The sequence below is a fragment of the Hesperophylax consimilis genome, chromosome 8 (genome assembly GCF_061612785.1).
Source record: "Hesperophylax consimilis isolate HC1 chromosome 8, BYU_Hcon_1.0, whole genome shotgun sequence".
NCBI classification, from domain to species: Eukaryota; Metazoa; Arthropoda; class Insecta; order Trichoptera; family Limnephilidae; genus Hesperophylax; species Hesperophylax consimilis.
In genome coordinates this window covers 35,552,463-35,569,154 of record NC_142843.1, presented here as the reverse complement: position 1 = coordinate 35,569,154, position 16,692 = coordinate 35,552,463, and the positions used below count along the sequence as shown (strand labels likewise).

Here is a 16,692-nt window from a genome sequence, read left to right as displayed (position 1 = left end):
TAATAAATCTTGTTTTGAATTAATGAAGCTAAATCCATTTATTTGAAAATGAAATATTGCGTATTAAGAGTGAAGCGGAATAAGAGAAAAATAATGAAAGAGGTTTAGAGAGAATGTGTGACTATAAAGTAAATGGTAGAAGAGGTCGAGGACGCCCAAGGCAGAAATGGAACGATCAAGTGATACAAATACTTTTCAAAAGTAAGCTTTTTAATGTTTTTTAAAATTATTACCATCATATTAAAATGCACCCAGTTTTCAGGTGAACAGAATTCACAACCTGAAAACTTTACTCCAAAACATTCAAAACCTCTACGCACCAGCTAGTTCATTATAAACTTAACGAAGTAAGCATTAACGTATTGTTATTATTATATCATTTCCTTTGACGATTGGTCAAACACATTGCACAATGAACACGCAATATTTTCAGTGGAAATAATGTGATATTATCATTTATATCCATCAATCCAGTTTTTGGTGAAAAAATAATTACAAAGTCGGACCAATTCTGTTGACACGGATTCCGAAAATCGTGTAATTTAAAGGGCTATGTAAATTATAAATTATAATAATGTTTTCATTACTGGACGAACAGTTAATCCCTCCGCGCGCATTATTGATTTTATAATAACTACTAATCATCGTTACGCCTGTATTTCATTCTAACTGGTTCCCGATACATGCAGGGCCGCAATAAACAGCCCATTCTCCGGAGGGCGGGAATGTTGGAAATTTAATGGGCTTTGTAATTGGAAAACCTGGGTAATTAACACATTTAATGGCGAATATTTGTGTTTTAACCATGCGAGGTTTGATAATTTCACGCGCCTCCGACTGGAGGTCAAATAATTTTGCAAATTTTTTAACATGTAATAGATGAAAATATCGACTTAATATACGTGATAATATTTTAATTATATGGTATTGTGAATCGCATTCTTGTACGGAGAAAAATGAGTATTGCCAATTTATTAATAATCTCTTAAAATTATAAGTAATCTGGTTGAAAACGGATTTCAGGCCTGTAACGAATGAATTAACAGGTTTCCTTAAAAACTTTTGGTACATTTTGAATATATTGTCACGATGTCGGAACATTAATTTGGGAGGTAGGTATGCGTAACGCCTCCTCGGGAACCATTTATTGGATAATTATCACGTCTGCCGTAGGTCACCTCAAGTGGTTCGATAGGCTTGGTGACTTGGCAGGGGTGCCCTGGTTTATGGGGTGGGGTTTATCCGGGTCTTGGCGGCGTATGCGTCTGTCCGCCAACTGCGTGGCATGCCGGATCGGGAGAGACTGGTTGTGGGAGACCTTTTGTCCTCTCCAACAGGACTCTCCCGAAACATCGCCTTACACCACAGTGGGATGGATGGATTCATACGTCCGTCACTCCTGGACACATTGACACTCCATTGATTCCTACCCACCCCTCTTAAGAGGAAGTTACAAGCCAAAAATGTGTATATTCTTAGTATACCTTATATTTTAGGTAATAGACATTAAAATCGCTTGACGAACGGAGTCTAGAAACGTTCGATTTCAAGCACAAAACTGGTGTTTATTTATTTTGTAAATAATTTTATAAGAAAGCAAAAAAATTCAAATTCAAAAAATATTTATTGCACAAAAAGAGTACAAAGGGTATAGCTTATAGGTTACATCCTATTTCTTCCAGCTAACCCAACAAATACACATTATATTACATAACCCAACAATTACATGTTAACAAATAAATAAAAATAAATAACAGTAAATAAAAAAACAGAGGTATTTAATTCATGTAAGGTATTCATTTAAGGTGTAGTGACATTTGTTTAAAAGAAATGTTTTTAGTGTTGATTTAAATTTAAGTGTGTCGGTTATTTGTTTGATGCTACGTGGAAGGTTATTATATACTTAAATGGCCTTGTTCGGGCATAATGCGAAGAAATTATAATTATTTATTACCTACATCCTATTGTTCCCACCTTGCCATCGGGATATAGGGATTTGGTCCCCGGCGCTCGCTAGTACAATTTCTACCACCTACCGATACGCGTCTCGGGTCACATTTCAATGGACATTTCTTTCGTGGTCGATATCTAGTGACGGAAATAGATTAATACTGTGTGAGTTTGGTGCCATCACGGAAGCTGTAAGGAGATACCAGTACAAGGTAGGACTTTCCTTTAATTCTGGTGGCATCCTCAAATTCCCATTCCCGTTATTTTTCCCATATCGATCAATTTGCACCCGACACAGACGCTTAAGTTTTTTCAAGAGCTATCGAAACATTGGTCTTCAGCCGGATAAGATTAGTTTAATTGCGTAGTAATTGTATTCAAATAGTAAATGGTTCAATAATCGTACGATTAAAAGATTATTTCAAGTAGTAATTATTTCTTACCGCGCGCCGCGGTTGCATTTCATAGGTGGGTAGTAATTTCAGTACATATTTCAAAATGGACAAGAATGAATCTAAGATTGCTTCTTTAAAGTTAAAAAGGCAAAGATTATTTGGGCGTATACAAGCCGCATATGATCTTATTAAAGATTTAAGTATAAGTTCAAAGTTATGTCAATTCAAGGCGAGAATGGATAAAATCGAGTCGACATATGAGGAATTTCAAAGCATACAATGCGAACTGTCGGACCTGGTTTCACTTCCCGAATTTGAGTCAAAAAATGATATTTTGGAAGTTTCCCGTGTTTTTGATGAATTGTACTTCGAGGTCACGTCGGCGCGTGACACTCTCGAGGCGAATAAGAATGGTCATAATGACTCATCAGGCGAGGAATTGCAGCGCCCGGGTCGAAGTTTTCTGGCACCAGAAATAAAAATACCATCGTTCAGTGGCCACATTAGAGATTGGCCTCCGTTTTTTAATTTATTTAGGAGTCTCGTTCACGAAAATACAGTTCTCACTAATATTGAAAAATTTCACTACCTACTAAGTTCTTTGAAGGGCACAGCATTATCCCTGGTTAAAACAATTCCAATAATACGAGAAAACTATGAATTAGCCTGGGAAACATTATTAAATCAATTTTCGGAGTCGAGAGCATTATTTATACACTATGCAAACTCTATTTTAAATTGCGATTTCACTAGCAATGTGGAGATATTAAATGGTTTACGTGAAAATCTTTCCGGTCTATACGAACTAAAACGACACAAATTATTCGAGGAATTTATTTGCCATTTTGTTTTACAAAAAATAGATTTGAATACGCGGCGGTCCTTTGAATCTAGGATTGATAAGGATGAAATTCCGAATGTCGAAAAATTAATTGATTTCTTGGCAACGCAAAACCGCGTAAATATGCTTTCAGATTTAAAAGAAAATCGTAAGTCTAAACGGGTTTTATTTGTTAAAAACGATTACACGAAGAAAATTATTTGCAATCATTGCAAAGCCGATCACCACATTACAAAATGTAAAATATTTCTTGGATTACAAGTAGACAGTAGGAGGGACTTCGTCAAAAGAGAAAGATTATGTTTCAATTGTTTAAATCCACATCTAATTAAAAATTGCCGATCTAAATTTCGATGTAGAAGTTGTAACAAGTCACACAATACCCTTTTACATAGTGACGAAAGGTCACCTTCACCGAACCGCGATTCTGAAAACAATAATTTAGCAAACTGTAATGCTGCGTACACAGTGACAAAACGCTCTATTTTACCTACCGCGCTGGCAGAATTCCTTGACATTTCAGGACGCAGAAAACGCGCCAGGATATTAATTGACTCGGGCAGTGAAATTTCGTTCATGTCTGAAAAATTATATAATGCTTTGGGATTAAAATCGAAGAAATGGTTAGGTACTGTCACTGGGGTCAATAATGCAATAGTCAACAATGTGCAAGGTTTAGTTACTTGTAAAATATATCCCATTCAGAATCATTCTTTTGTGTCAGGACAAGCGATAGTTATTTCAAATATTACGTCCAAGCTTCCGCCCGTTAATATGCATGAACCGTTTGAAGAATTCAAACAGTTGAAGCTGGCGGATCCAGATTTTCAATTTCCAGGCGATATCGACTTCTTAGTGGGAACTGACTTGATATCAAAAATATGGAGACCAGGATGTATTTCAAGCCGTAAATGTAATTTGCTGGCCGTGAATACAATATTCGGATACGTAGTCATGGGTTCATGTGTAGCACAAATGAAAGATGACACACAGGCTTTTGTGACGTCAGCTTTAACTGCAGTCGAAAACAACGACTTAAATTACGCGGTAAGACGTTTCTGGGAAGTCGAAGAGATTTCTAACGAAATTATTCATAATAAAGATGATAGTGAATGCGAAAAGATATTTAAGGCAACGGTTAAACGGGATATTTGTGGCAGATATGTAGTAGCGCTACCTTTTAAAAATAAATCGGAAGTAAATTTAGGAAGTACATATGATATCGCTCTTAAGAGATTATATAATTTGGAAAAACGTTTGTCGTTAAATCCAACCTTAGCGGAACATTATCGTAAATATATGAAGGATTTTATAGATCAAGGCTTCATGTCAAGAGTTACCCAATCGACTGAGATACGGAATACCAATTACATTCCCCATCATCCGGTCGTGCAAAAAATTAGTAATGATATTAAAATTCGAGTGGTTTTTGACGCTTCCTGTAAATCAGACCGACAAATTTCTTTAAACGATTGTTTATATTCAGGTCCCAAATTACAAAATGAGATAGGACAAATTTTATTAAAGTTTCGTATATACCCGGTAGTATTTACTACGGATATTCAAAAAATGTTTTTGCAAATTCGAATAAGAGAAGAAGACACTAGCTATCAAAGGATTCTTTGGCGTTTTTCTCCTTTGCAGCCGGTAGGGCAATACACACTTAGCACAGTCACGTTTGGTGTGACTTCTTCGCCCTATTTGGCAATCAGAACTTTACATCAGCTAGTGCAGGATGAGGGTGCACAATTCCCAAAAGCTTCCAAGGCACTGTTGTCGGATACATACGTGGACGATATTGTTACTGGTGATTGGGAGCCAGACAGCGCCTTTCAGCTTCAGAGGGAGCTGAAAGAACTACTTGCGAAAGGTGGCTTTCAATTAAGAAAATGGATGAGTAATTCGCTGCCGGTATTAAAGGACATCCCGAGTGAACATCGGATCCACTCAAGTGGTCAGGTTGTATTTAATGATGAAACATCTGGTTCGTTAAAAATTTTAGGCTTAATTTGGGATCCAGAAAAGGATACCTTTTCATACTCCGTGGAAGAAAAGTTAACGGTATTTTCAAAGCGTGCAATACTAAGCTGTGTTGCTCGCATATTCGATCCTATTGGATTAATAACCCCTGTGGTTTTCAAAGTAAAATGCCTTTTGCAAGAAATATGGAAAATCAAGATAGGTTGGGATGACTCGCTCCCTGAAAATATTGTCATTTTGTGGCAAAATTTCTTAAATGGATTACCATCGTTACGTTTTTTACAAATACCTAGACATTGCAATACAATTAAACAGTCAAACTGTATTTTAGTAGGATTTTCAGATGCTAGTGAGTTGGGTTATGCTGCTTGTGTATATTTGGTTACGAAGGAAGCACACCCTAAAGTGACATTACTTACTAGTAAATCTAAAGTTGCGCCACTGAAGACATTGTCAATACCGCGCCTTGAGCTCCTGGGAGCTCATCTGCTTTCGAAACTGATAAAAATGACGAAATCGTCGATTGAAACTCTTATACCAATTACAGATATAATATTATTTTCGGATTCTACAATTGTTTTATCATGGATTAAGGCACCTCCTCATACCTTAAAAACATTTGTCGCGAACCGCGTAATTAAAATACTCGATCAAGTCGAGGACGCAAGGTGGTATCACGTTGTTTCAAAGGAGAATCCAGCAGATTTAGCTTCTCGCGGTTTATATCCGCCTCAAATAATAGATAATGAATTATGGTTTCAAGGCCCTCCGTGGCTAGTTCAGTCGTTACAGAAGTGGCCGTTAGCTTTACCGGAAACATTAAGGGTTGAACAATTGCCAGAGGTAAAGTCTCACGTCTCAACGGTTTATGAGCCGCATGACTATTTTAAGGGCCTAGGATTTTTCCGGTTTTCATCTTGGACACGTCTCGTGAATGTGGTTGCTTGGTCCCTCAGATTCATAAACAATGCTAGGCAACAGAGCAAGAGCGGTTGTAAGCGTGGAATTCTAACCTGCTCAGAAATAAAACACGCGACTATGGTCTTGTTAAAATGCGATCAACAGTTTCATTTTCCTGCTGAATTCCGAAAGCTCAAAGGAGATGGGGTGACCACAGTGGCTTTTCAAAAATTAAATGTTTTCATTGACAACGAGAATTTACTTCGCGTTGGCGGGCGGCTCTGCAATTCTCGTTTAAATTACAATACTAAGTTTCCAATAATCCTTGCGAAGAATAGTAAAATAGCTGAGCTTCTAATATTATATTACCATAATATATATTTGCATGCCGGATCACGAACCTTGCAGTTCCTGATTCAGCAAAATTACTGGATTATATTTGCCCGCAATAAAATAAAGAATTTAGTCTCAAAATGTGTGAGATGCGCAAGATTGCGAGCCTTACCAGCAACTCCTCTCATGGCCAGTCTGCCAGAAGCTCGTGTCACACCGAGTCGCGTATTCAGTTGTGTAGGGGTGGATTTAGCGGGCCCATATAGCATAAAGGAAGGAAAACGCAGAGGTGCTAAAACATACAAGGCTTACTTTGCGATTTTTGTTTGCATGTCAACGAAGGCGATACATCTCGAGGTACTCTCGGATCTTTCGTCTGAGGCCTTTATCGCTACACTTAATAGATTCGTTTCAAGACGGGGTATCTGTCAAGCCATTTATTCTGATTGTGGTACAAATTTCGTTGGGGCTAAACGCCATTTGATTGGAGCACAAAAATTCTTAAATAAATGTCGTGATGATGAACTTATAATGCGCACATGTTCGGAAAGAGGAATAGTATGGAATTTTAATCCTCCTTCCAGTCCCCACTTCGGGGGACTATGGGAAGGTAACATAAGAGTGGTAAAGAATCATTTAAAGAGGGTATTAGGAGATAGTTCGTTAACGTACGAGGAGTTTACTACTATTTTAACCAAGATTGAGGCCATACTAAACTCGCGACCGCTGTGTTCCTTATCATCAGACCCTGAAGACATTCAAGCTCTCACTCCAGGTCATTTCTTAATAGGTGAACCGCTAATTTCAATTCCCGAATATAATTATTCCGAGGTTAAGACCAACCGACTCAATCGCTGGGAACACTTGCAGAAAATCACGCAACATTTTTGGCAGCGCTGGAATACCGAGTACTTACAAGAGTTACAAAATCGCGTTAAATGGTACAAGGCTACACGTAACCTCCAGGTAAATGACCTGGTAGTCATTAGGGATACCAGGAGTCCTCCTTTAAAATGGCCGCTCGGCAGGATAAAGGAGGTGAAACCAGGTTCGGACGGGGTCGTTAGAGTAGCCTCAGTTCAAACCAACGACGGGGTATATCTACGGCCTGTGACAAAGCTTTGCCTTTTACCCATAGACTAAATAGTAACGTTCGTATATACTTTTTTTTTGTATTTTGCACGTGTATTTTTAGTTTCGCGTGCATCTAGTTTGTAAGTAATAGACTAACTGTTAGGATTAAGTTTCTTTTCATATACCTACTGTTTTCATGTAGCTTATTTGTTTTTATTTTTTTTTCGGGTTCGACCAGTTTCGATGGTTATTGAAAAATTGTTAATTTTGGCGGGCGGTATATGTTCGGGCATAATGCGAAGAAATTATAATTATTTATTACCTACATCCTATTGTTCCCACCTTGCCATCGGGATATAGGGATTTGGTCCCCGGCGCTCGCTAGTACAATTTCTACCACCTACCGATACGCGTCTCGGGTCACATTTCAATGGACATTTCTTTCGTGGTCGATATCTAGTGACGGAAATAGATTAATACTGTGTGAGTTTGGTGCCATCACGGAAGCTGTAAGGAGATACCAGTACAAGGTAGGACTTTCCTTTAATTCTGGTGGCATCCTCAAATTCCCATTCCCGTTATTTTTCCCATATCGATCAATTTGCACCCGACACAGACGCTTAAGTTTTTTCAAGAGCTATCGAAACAGGCCTTGTAGTGTGGTCCTTAATAATCGTAATCAATTATATAATAATATTAATAGTGTTTTATTATATATTTTTTGTAACAAATAGATATAATGATATCCTCACTGGAATCTCCCGTGCTGAGGATTTCATTTACATATTATGTATAATTTAATTATAAGAAAATTAGTATTACATCAAAGTTACATATGAATTTAATTATGAACATATATCATGTAGTATAATTTTTTTTTTTTAAATAATTTTAAAATAAGTAAGATAGTGTTTTTTGGTATAGTTCAGTTGATTCTGTTTTAGTCTGTGTTTGATCTAATAATTAATCCTTGTTATAATAATAATTATTAATCTTAGCTATAATACTGTATTTTTAAAAGTTGTTTGCTTTATGCGTTCATATATTTCTATTTAAAAATATTTTTTAGTAGTTTACATTTATATTTTGGGAAAACCTTCAATTTATCTAAAGCATATTTTTTGGTATTTATAATGTACACCAATTCGTTATAAAGATTAATCAAAATAGTGATTTTGCCATTAAGTTTCTCCTTAACCCTTTCTCTTCCCAGAACTACCTAACCTTCCTATCCAAAGATGACATAGGCCCTGAGGGGAGTTATTTTCTTCGTTTGCCAGAAAAAATAACAATACTCATTTTTCTCCGTGTGTAAAACTTTTTTGCTTTCAGGTTTGCTTTCAATTCTTTCAGAGTTCATTTTATGGTTCTTACATATTAATATTCTTGAAGTCTGTTCCTTTTTCATTTTGTTTTCGTTTATGAGCGCGGTAGGTTACAAGATGCATACGCTCTGATTGCTTTGCTAAACGTATAAAGTGAGCACTGATAATGATTTAACTAAAGAATATCACAGGTTCTATAATTTGGTTTAAAACCCAATTTGCACTAAATTTCTGGCAGATTTCCGAGTGCTATTCAACTCCAGAAATGTTTATTTATAGCTCGGTAACGTCAATTAATTCTGGGCTTCCATCTTGATTTATAGATTCAGTTCCGCTTATCTAAAACGCGGAAACGGTTCACTTAATGGTTTCTTCCCTCCTTCCTTTTCTCCCCATTCTTCACTCTGTTTATCTGCTTTTTATAACAATGCCGCCCTTGTTCTCGCAAATTGTCTTTTATATTTTCGCTGACGGAGACAAATGCACGATAAAACTTTTAATCCGCGTTTCACACCAGTATTTAACTCTTAAACCCTACCACTCTGGGAATGTAATTATTCCTACCACGGGGTACTGAAGTACCCCGCGCAAAAAAAAATTAATAAAATAAAAGTCTTTGATATTTTTTTGAAAATTATTTTTACTATGGCAAAGTAATAAGAAAAGACAATAAAATTTATTAATAAAAACGAAAAGACATTTTTGTTGTTGCATGAAGGACAGATTTTGTATTGATGGTCAACACAAATATGGTGGCGACAAGTGTTACAGTCAGATCGAGATTTTCTGTCCTTTGTGAGCGGACAAAAACAGCAGCAACCAGGTTTGGGATTATCAGGGACCGCCCTATGATCTTCATTATGAATATTCAAGACTGCATGTATAGTTTCTCTGATATCCTGGGGTAAACTTGGCTATTGTAATTTTGCTCTCCTATGAGGCTTTATGAGTGCCATTGACAAACTCTTAAGAAATTCACGCCGCTTGGTTATTTTCTCTTTATCAATGTTTGTTGACAGCTTGAATAAGACCCAAGAGTTGACACCAACGGCATTTAGCAACCCATAGAAGAGACACACGGGCTACCTTTTGATCTTCCTGGACGTCGAGTACTTCTTACAAAGTTGGTCGAACACATCCTCCCCGCATTTGATTTTATTATAGAAATGTATTATTTATGGAAGGTACACTTAATAATCCTTGTCAGGGCTGTCATGCATGGTGGACAGCATGATTACAACTTTCTTCTTAGCTGACTTCAGAGGACAATACGACAAAAGTGTGAGAGGTCCGTCGTAGGCAAACATTGATGTGCATCTCTCTCAATTTTTAGTGTCCAAGAAAACAGGAGGAATTTCTCGTTTATTCTTCTTTACAGTTCTAACTAATGTTATACCTTTTTCCAGTAACTTCTTGGCTGTGAGTATATACGTGAACCAATTGTCACATGTCAGGTTTCTGTTAAGACGTTACCAGGTGGGTGCAACAAAATATTGCGGCGAGGCATTCTTGAGCGAGAAGGCTTAACACTAGTCCACTTATGTCGATTATTATGACCTTTTCCGTACAGAACTAATGGAGAATCTAGCACACCAGCCTCGTCATTGTCAGGCACTAAATACTCTTCATCTTCTTCTACACTATCTTGATCACCGTCTTTGTGAGATGCTACTTCAAAATGGTTCCGGAAATCCTTGGAACACCGTCGGGCTCATCTTCTGAATCTTCTCCTAGGTTTAGCTCTTCGTCGTCAGAAACCAACAAAGCGGCTGCAATTTCACCCCCCCCCCCCACAAGACTTCGAGTCTGGGATGCCATATCTGAAAACAATACCTCTCTACACTGCATACACTCTCATTACATTCATAACACATTATTAGTCCATGAATGTCTCGTTATTGGGCGCAAGCGCTGCCTATCAACACTGTACTCTAACCATTATCACAAAGTAAAGTAAATCATAAATAATGTGTAAACTTACCAGAGAAATGTCGAAAAACAACTTCAGTACTTCAAGTATAACTGGAAGGAAGAACTAACACTATTCCTACCACGGGGTACTGGGGTACCCCGGAACACCTGTGGACGCGAAAACACTTGCCGGGCGGTTACGGCTTACTGACGTACTTACGCGCCAATTATCGAGAGTAGATTAGCTAGAGCGATTTTTACAACAGTGCAATATTGTTGAAATTGTTGATATTTTAAACATCAGTGGGGTACTCCAGTACCCCAGGTAGGGTTTAAGAGTTAAGCAGAACAGAAGCCTATCTAAAGTTTTAACCACTCTGTCTTGGGAAGTATCACTTTAGTCTATATGGCAGCAAATGGCCCATCCTTGTATATTCGATTAAATAAAAGAATGTTAAAAGGAACTACGGTTTCTTTAAAACATTAAGATAACGTCTCAAAGGTCAGAAAATGAAATTTCCATTTTATGATCTATGCGCAAGACAAAGTTTTTGCCGCCCCCGGGGGGTTATTTATTTCCACCAGAAGCCTTCTACTGGGCGGATATGAAATTGCTTTGTTTATCTAGTAAGAATATTTACGTCGGCCATAAAGAATACAAACGTATTTGGTTTTTCATTGGGGAATAAAATTTGTAACAGACTAGCATAATATTTTTTTTAAAAGCAGCTTGGCAATAAAATTTATTGGTTGAAAAAAAATTTAGAAAACTAAAAATGGAAAATTAATAACTGAATTAAAATTCTCCGGGCAGTGATTTCTGTATTTATAGGAATCCTGATAATCTAGTTGCCGGCAAAGTTACAAATTGAACATGTTTATACTACCAATTATTATTCGCACCTGGAACACTGTACGCGGATCTGGACTCCTTTATACCAAGCCCATATCGAAAGAATAGTAAGAATTAAAAAAAAATTTAAACACATAAATTATAAACTAAACTTACACTTCTCAAATTATACCGAATCCATTGAATTTCATAATTTTAACTCCCTCCAAACGCGACGTCTAATTTTTGATCAAATCTTATTGTTTAAAATCCTAAATAATGGTCTGGACTCACCAGAACTTACCAATTTAATAATTCTTCATATTCCGTCTAGATCAACCCGACAATCTGATTTATTTTATCTACCCTCGTGTAGAACAAACATTCGAAAAAATTCCCAAATTCCTCGTATATGTGCACAATATGTATAATACAAAATTTTACAGCATTGACATTTTTGGTAATAACCTAAAGAAATATCGATATGAAGTAATGCGTACGATCGATTATTAATATGAGAGTGTGGAATGTATCGGGAGCATCTCCTATCCTCTTCCTATTTTCCTCTTCCTCTCCCCTTCCTTTAACACCAAATTAATTTTAAGATATTAAAACTTCATTACCAATGAACTTTAACATAAGAAACGTCTGTGGCTTGACTTCAGTTAACTTGTAAATTTATATCTATCATTGTATATTATATAAAAGCTGTTTGTTTCTTACAAAATAAATAAATAAATTATCAGCTTCATTTCTGTACTATTTATGATCATGCGATGATACGGGATACTAACATTAGATGTTTTACTAAGAAATAAAACAGCTCATTGAGAATGCTCAAGAAATGTGTCGTAGCTTGACGGATGAATTATAATTAATAATTATTTTCATTTCGATTGGCTGAAAACGAGGAGCGATAAAATTTTTATTTGTTGTCAAACTAAAACGATTTATGCAATATGAGGAATGGATTCCAAAGGCACACTTTGTGATTCACGGGTAAAGAAAATAATAAAGTCTTCCAGTGTGGACAACTGAGCTTCAATGGCTTCGTCCTGGCTCTGCCACACCCTTCATGCTCTATGCTGCATATCAAACGACGGGCTGGCAGTGCTAGCTCGTGATTTTGAAAGTAGCACACTATTGTAAAATCGTACAAGTAGAAAACTGTGTTGCAATTCTGGCAGTAACTTCTTTTGATGGAGCCCTGTTAGCGGTCGTTTGGCGATTGATGGAAGTCGTCTTGCTTACCAATTTCGACTGACCATCAAAATGTTGACTGGTATAGAGTGTAGTCAATATATTTTAAATGTAGAGCCGTGCCAAGCCACCGTTAGGTGCCTTTTAGGAATAATAGGTGAAAGAGCATAAAAAATTGATTTCATGCCACAAACAAATCTCGTTTATTCTATACTGGTGGACACTGCCACGCGTTGCTGTTGCTCAGTCTGTGTGCGTAGATAAAGAAACAATTAGCGCGTTTTAATATCCAACAAATTGTGTCAAAATTTCAAAGCAATTGGTGAAGAACTTTCGGAGATTTATGATTTTGAACTAACCAACATTTACATTTTTATTTATTTATTCTATATTTAGTTCGGTATCGTGGGATTATACTGAATATTATCGGTGAATGAAAGCCTGTGTGCGATGGGTATCTGTGCGAAACTGACAAACAGAGGCATCAGTCATAAGGACCTGATGTAGGGACACACATACTGTAATACTAGTGATGTCCATGTTTGAAATGGTTCCATGATAACTCACAGTGACAATTCAACACACTTTTAAAAAGTGATATAAAGTCATTAGAAGCGATGAAATTTTTTTTAACCTAACCTACTTAACCCAGTTAATAAAGTTTTTGTTTCATCACTTTCCACCACTGAATTATCATTGTGATGATTTATCCGGTCACCGTTTGAAATATTTTGATAATCGATACTACGATGTTGTTGATATATTTAGTACATCAATTTCAATATATAAGCATACCCTATTGAAGTTTTCTTTTCATCGAGTAGTGGAATATTTTAATAGAGGTATTTAATTTGATTTGACTAACATATAATAATTTTGTCAACTGAAACAGAAAAAAATATTTTGGATTTTTTATGTTTTGTGCCTGCATGCTGTGTAGATCAAGTTGAGTGATATTTTGACTTGTTTTAATAGTCGTTTCCTGCACTATGTTCATGTATAATTTCGTAAATATTTTTTATAAATATGTATGTAAAAGCCTTAATAGGCGTGAAATAAATAAAAAATAAGTAATCGACTGAGCATAACAAAGTCCTGTTTTAACTCGACCTTTTGCATTTCTTCTGTCTGTAAATTTGTTTGTACATTCCGTCTCCGGTTCCAGGTAGTGGCCGTTGTTCAGTAAAGAGTATTTTTTCAAATGTGAAATCATTATGTTTATTTTGACTTTCTTATTAGCATTTTTTCAATTATATTGTACCTTCCTACCCGAAGAAAGTTTTTTTTTATTGAGATAGGTATTTAAATACCTACTTACAAATCTCATGATTTCAGTGGATTTTTTTTTTTGATTTATTTAAGTGATAATTAGAAACATACTTTTTTGAATGCGAAATCTACTGTTCACAGGACTACTAGGTTGTTGAAATATTCAGATTACAAAACATTATAAATTAATTAAAATTCCCTCTAAATTTTGTGTAAATTTTCTATTAAAATATTATTTTCACTAACGAATGAATTTCGATTATCCCCATCACTAGTGCAAATTTATTATGAATGGTGTGATTCATACTATACCTACTGTAAGTTATGCGTAAATGTGTTTGCATTTACGTCAATATCCGCTTTAAATGTCTTTGAATTAAACATGAGTTAACGTTTTGTTTTTTTATTTGTTACAGGTTGAGGAAATACGGGCTATGATAGACAAGATCCAGGAAAATGTCGAAGAAGTTAAAAAGAAGCACAGTGCCATTCTTTCTGCACCGCAATCTGATGAAAGTAAGTCAATTTATTTATATGATACACAGCAGTAGAAACGGATTTGAGAAGAGGTTCTTGACGGACGCGATTTGTGGAATCATTCCCATCTACAAGGCGTCTTAAGGCGATGCACCACGTCTTGTAACATTTGGAATCGGGCAGCTAACAAAAACACTCTTTAAGCAGATGGCGATAAGGTTTAAAGTCCCGCTTAACACAAGCCGCCTATTTTGATTTATGGAAGAAAAAAACATAACAGAAAAGTGTTTTATTTTATTTTGCGAACTTCAGGCACAAATATTTTGCGATCATTCCCTAAAGAACTCAATTTGCCACATTATACTATAAAATCATAACGGAAAAGTGGTTCGAAAGTAGGAGATTTTGATCCTGCAGTTTCTATAGGCCTCTTAAAAGACTTGATTCTTTCAACCTGTTGACTGTAGATGGGACACCGGTGTCCTCCATACAAAAATCGATAAAAAAACTCTATCGATTTTAACCCTTATCTACAAAGAAACTGTATGAAGAATAAGTTCAAAATCTCTTGCGCAAATATTGCTTTAGAAAATCCTTTTTATTTGATGTATACAGTTTTTCTGACGGCTTTGGAATAAGTTATTTACGAATTTTCGGCGTGTCATATTTTCTCTAGGTCACGGATGTCACCACAGTCAACTGGTCAAAGGCTAAGTTTCTGCTCGCAGTATTTAATTAAAGCGTCTCAAATATTTCTAAGCCATTAAGTTTTCAAACCAAAAACACATGATTTTGCATTACGTTGTAGTACTTCGCCTTAAGGCGATGCACTACGTCGTGTAATATTTTAAATTGAGCCGCTATCAATAACAACCTTTACGTAGATGGCGATAAGGTTTAAATTCCCGCTTAACACCATACGCCTGTTTTGATTTATGCAAGAAAAAAACATGGCCAAAAAGTGCCTTTTATTTTATTTTGTGGATCTTCAGGCATAAATTTTTTTTTTTTCGATAATTTTATAAATAAATTAATTTACCACATTATACAATAAAATCATAACCAAATATGGGTTCGTAAGTAGGAGATTTTGTACTTTAAAGTAGTTTTCATAGGCCTTATACATTATTTTTTTCTGGGCTTATAAAAAGACTAGGCGACCAAATTTTCAAACCAAAAACACATGATTTTGAATTACGTTGTAGTACTTCGCCTTAAATAGCAACATTTAACAGTAAATGCAGCTTGCTTATAATTCTATTCAGAAATAGAGAAAAGTAGGTGCAGCAGTTCGTCCTACGGTTAATTAAAAATGCATTCTTCGTTACATTCTCAAGATGAATGAAGCGATGTCAGACGGCCTACGCCGACCTTCAGGTCAAAACGTCAGCCCTCTGTGTTTGGAGATTTAAAGATTCAGTGATTTCATTTCCCCGCCTCGTTTCTGATGTTTTCAGTACGTACATTGAGCAATGTTGCCAGATGCCTGGTTTTTACCATGTTTTCGTGATTTTTTTTAGATCAGAGGTTAAAAAAAACATGTCGTCCAACAAGACATGGTGTTTTTACTGGTAACCAAGAAATATGTACTTTTGAGTGAGATACGAAACATTTTTTAACGGTGACCGGATAATTCATCACATCTTTAAAAAGTTATATAAAGTCATGGAAAGTGATGAAACAAAAACTTCATTAACTGGGTTAAGTAGGTTAGGTTAAAAAAAATTTTTTTTTCGTCGTTTCTAATGACTTTATATCACTTTTTAAAGGTGTGTTGAATTGTCGATGTGTTGATTTATCATGGAACTTTTTTTAACGTGTTATGTAATTCTTGTCGTTCTTGATCTTCAATAGACGTTCACAATGTTTCTTTGTCTAATTATTATCTTTTAATGATAATAATAATATTTGGAAGATTTGTATAGCGCCGTTTTTGTGTATAATCACCTCAAGGGTGCAGAACAGATTACATCCTCCGGTTCGTCGATCACTAATACAAAACTATATGTACAATCCATTTGACCAATGAACGTGATGCTGCGTTAGAATAGTTCATATATTTTATGTATTTATATTCTGTACAGGCAGATAATATAAAGGACCATTTTTGACGGGAGACCTTTGGAATAAACATTTATCAAATTAAATGAATATATATCGTGTAAGTAAATAGGTACTTGCATTACTTACTGAAGGATGTACAGA

General features: G+C 35.9%; 1 protein-coding gene across 3 annotated transcripts in view; it reads left to right on the top strand.

The window, feature by feature from the left end:
• Window positions 1-16,692, top strand: part of Syx1A (Syntaxin 1A) — a 323,962-nt gene that overhangs the window by 29,757 nt on the left and 277,513 nt on the right. For all 3 annotated transcript variants that reach the window (XM_089634181.1, XM_089634183.1, XM_089634182.1), the window contains exon 3: window positions 14,427-14,526. In XM_089634181.1, the coding sequence (XP_089490307.1) occupies window positions 14,427-14,526 (100 nt within the window). The remainder of the gene's footprint in view (window positions 1-14,426; window positions 14,527-16,692) is intronic.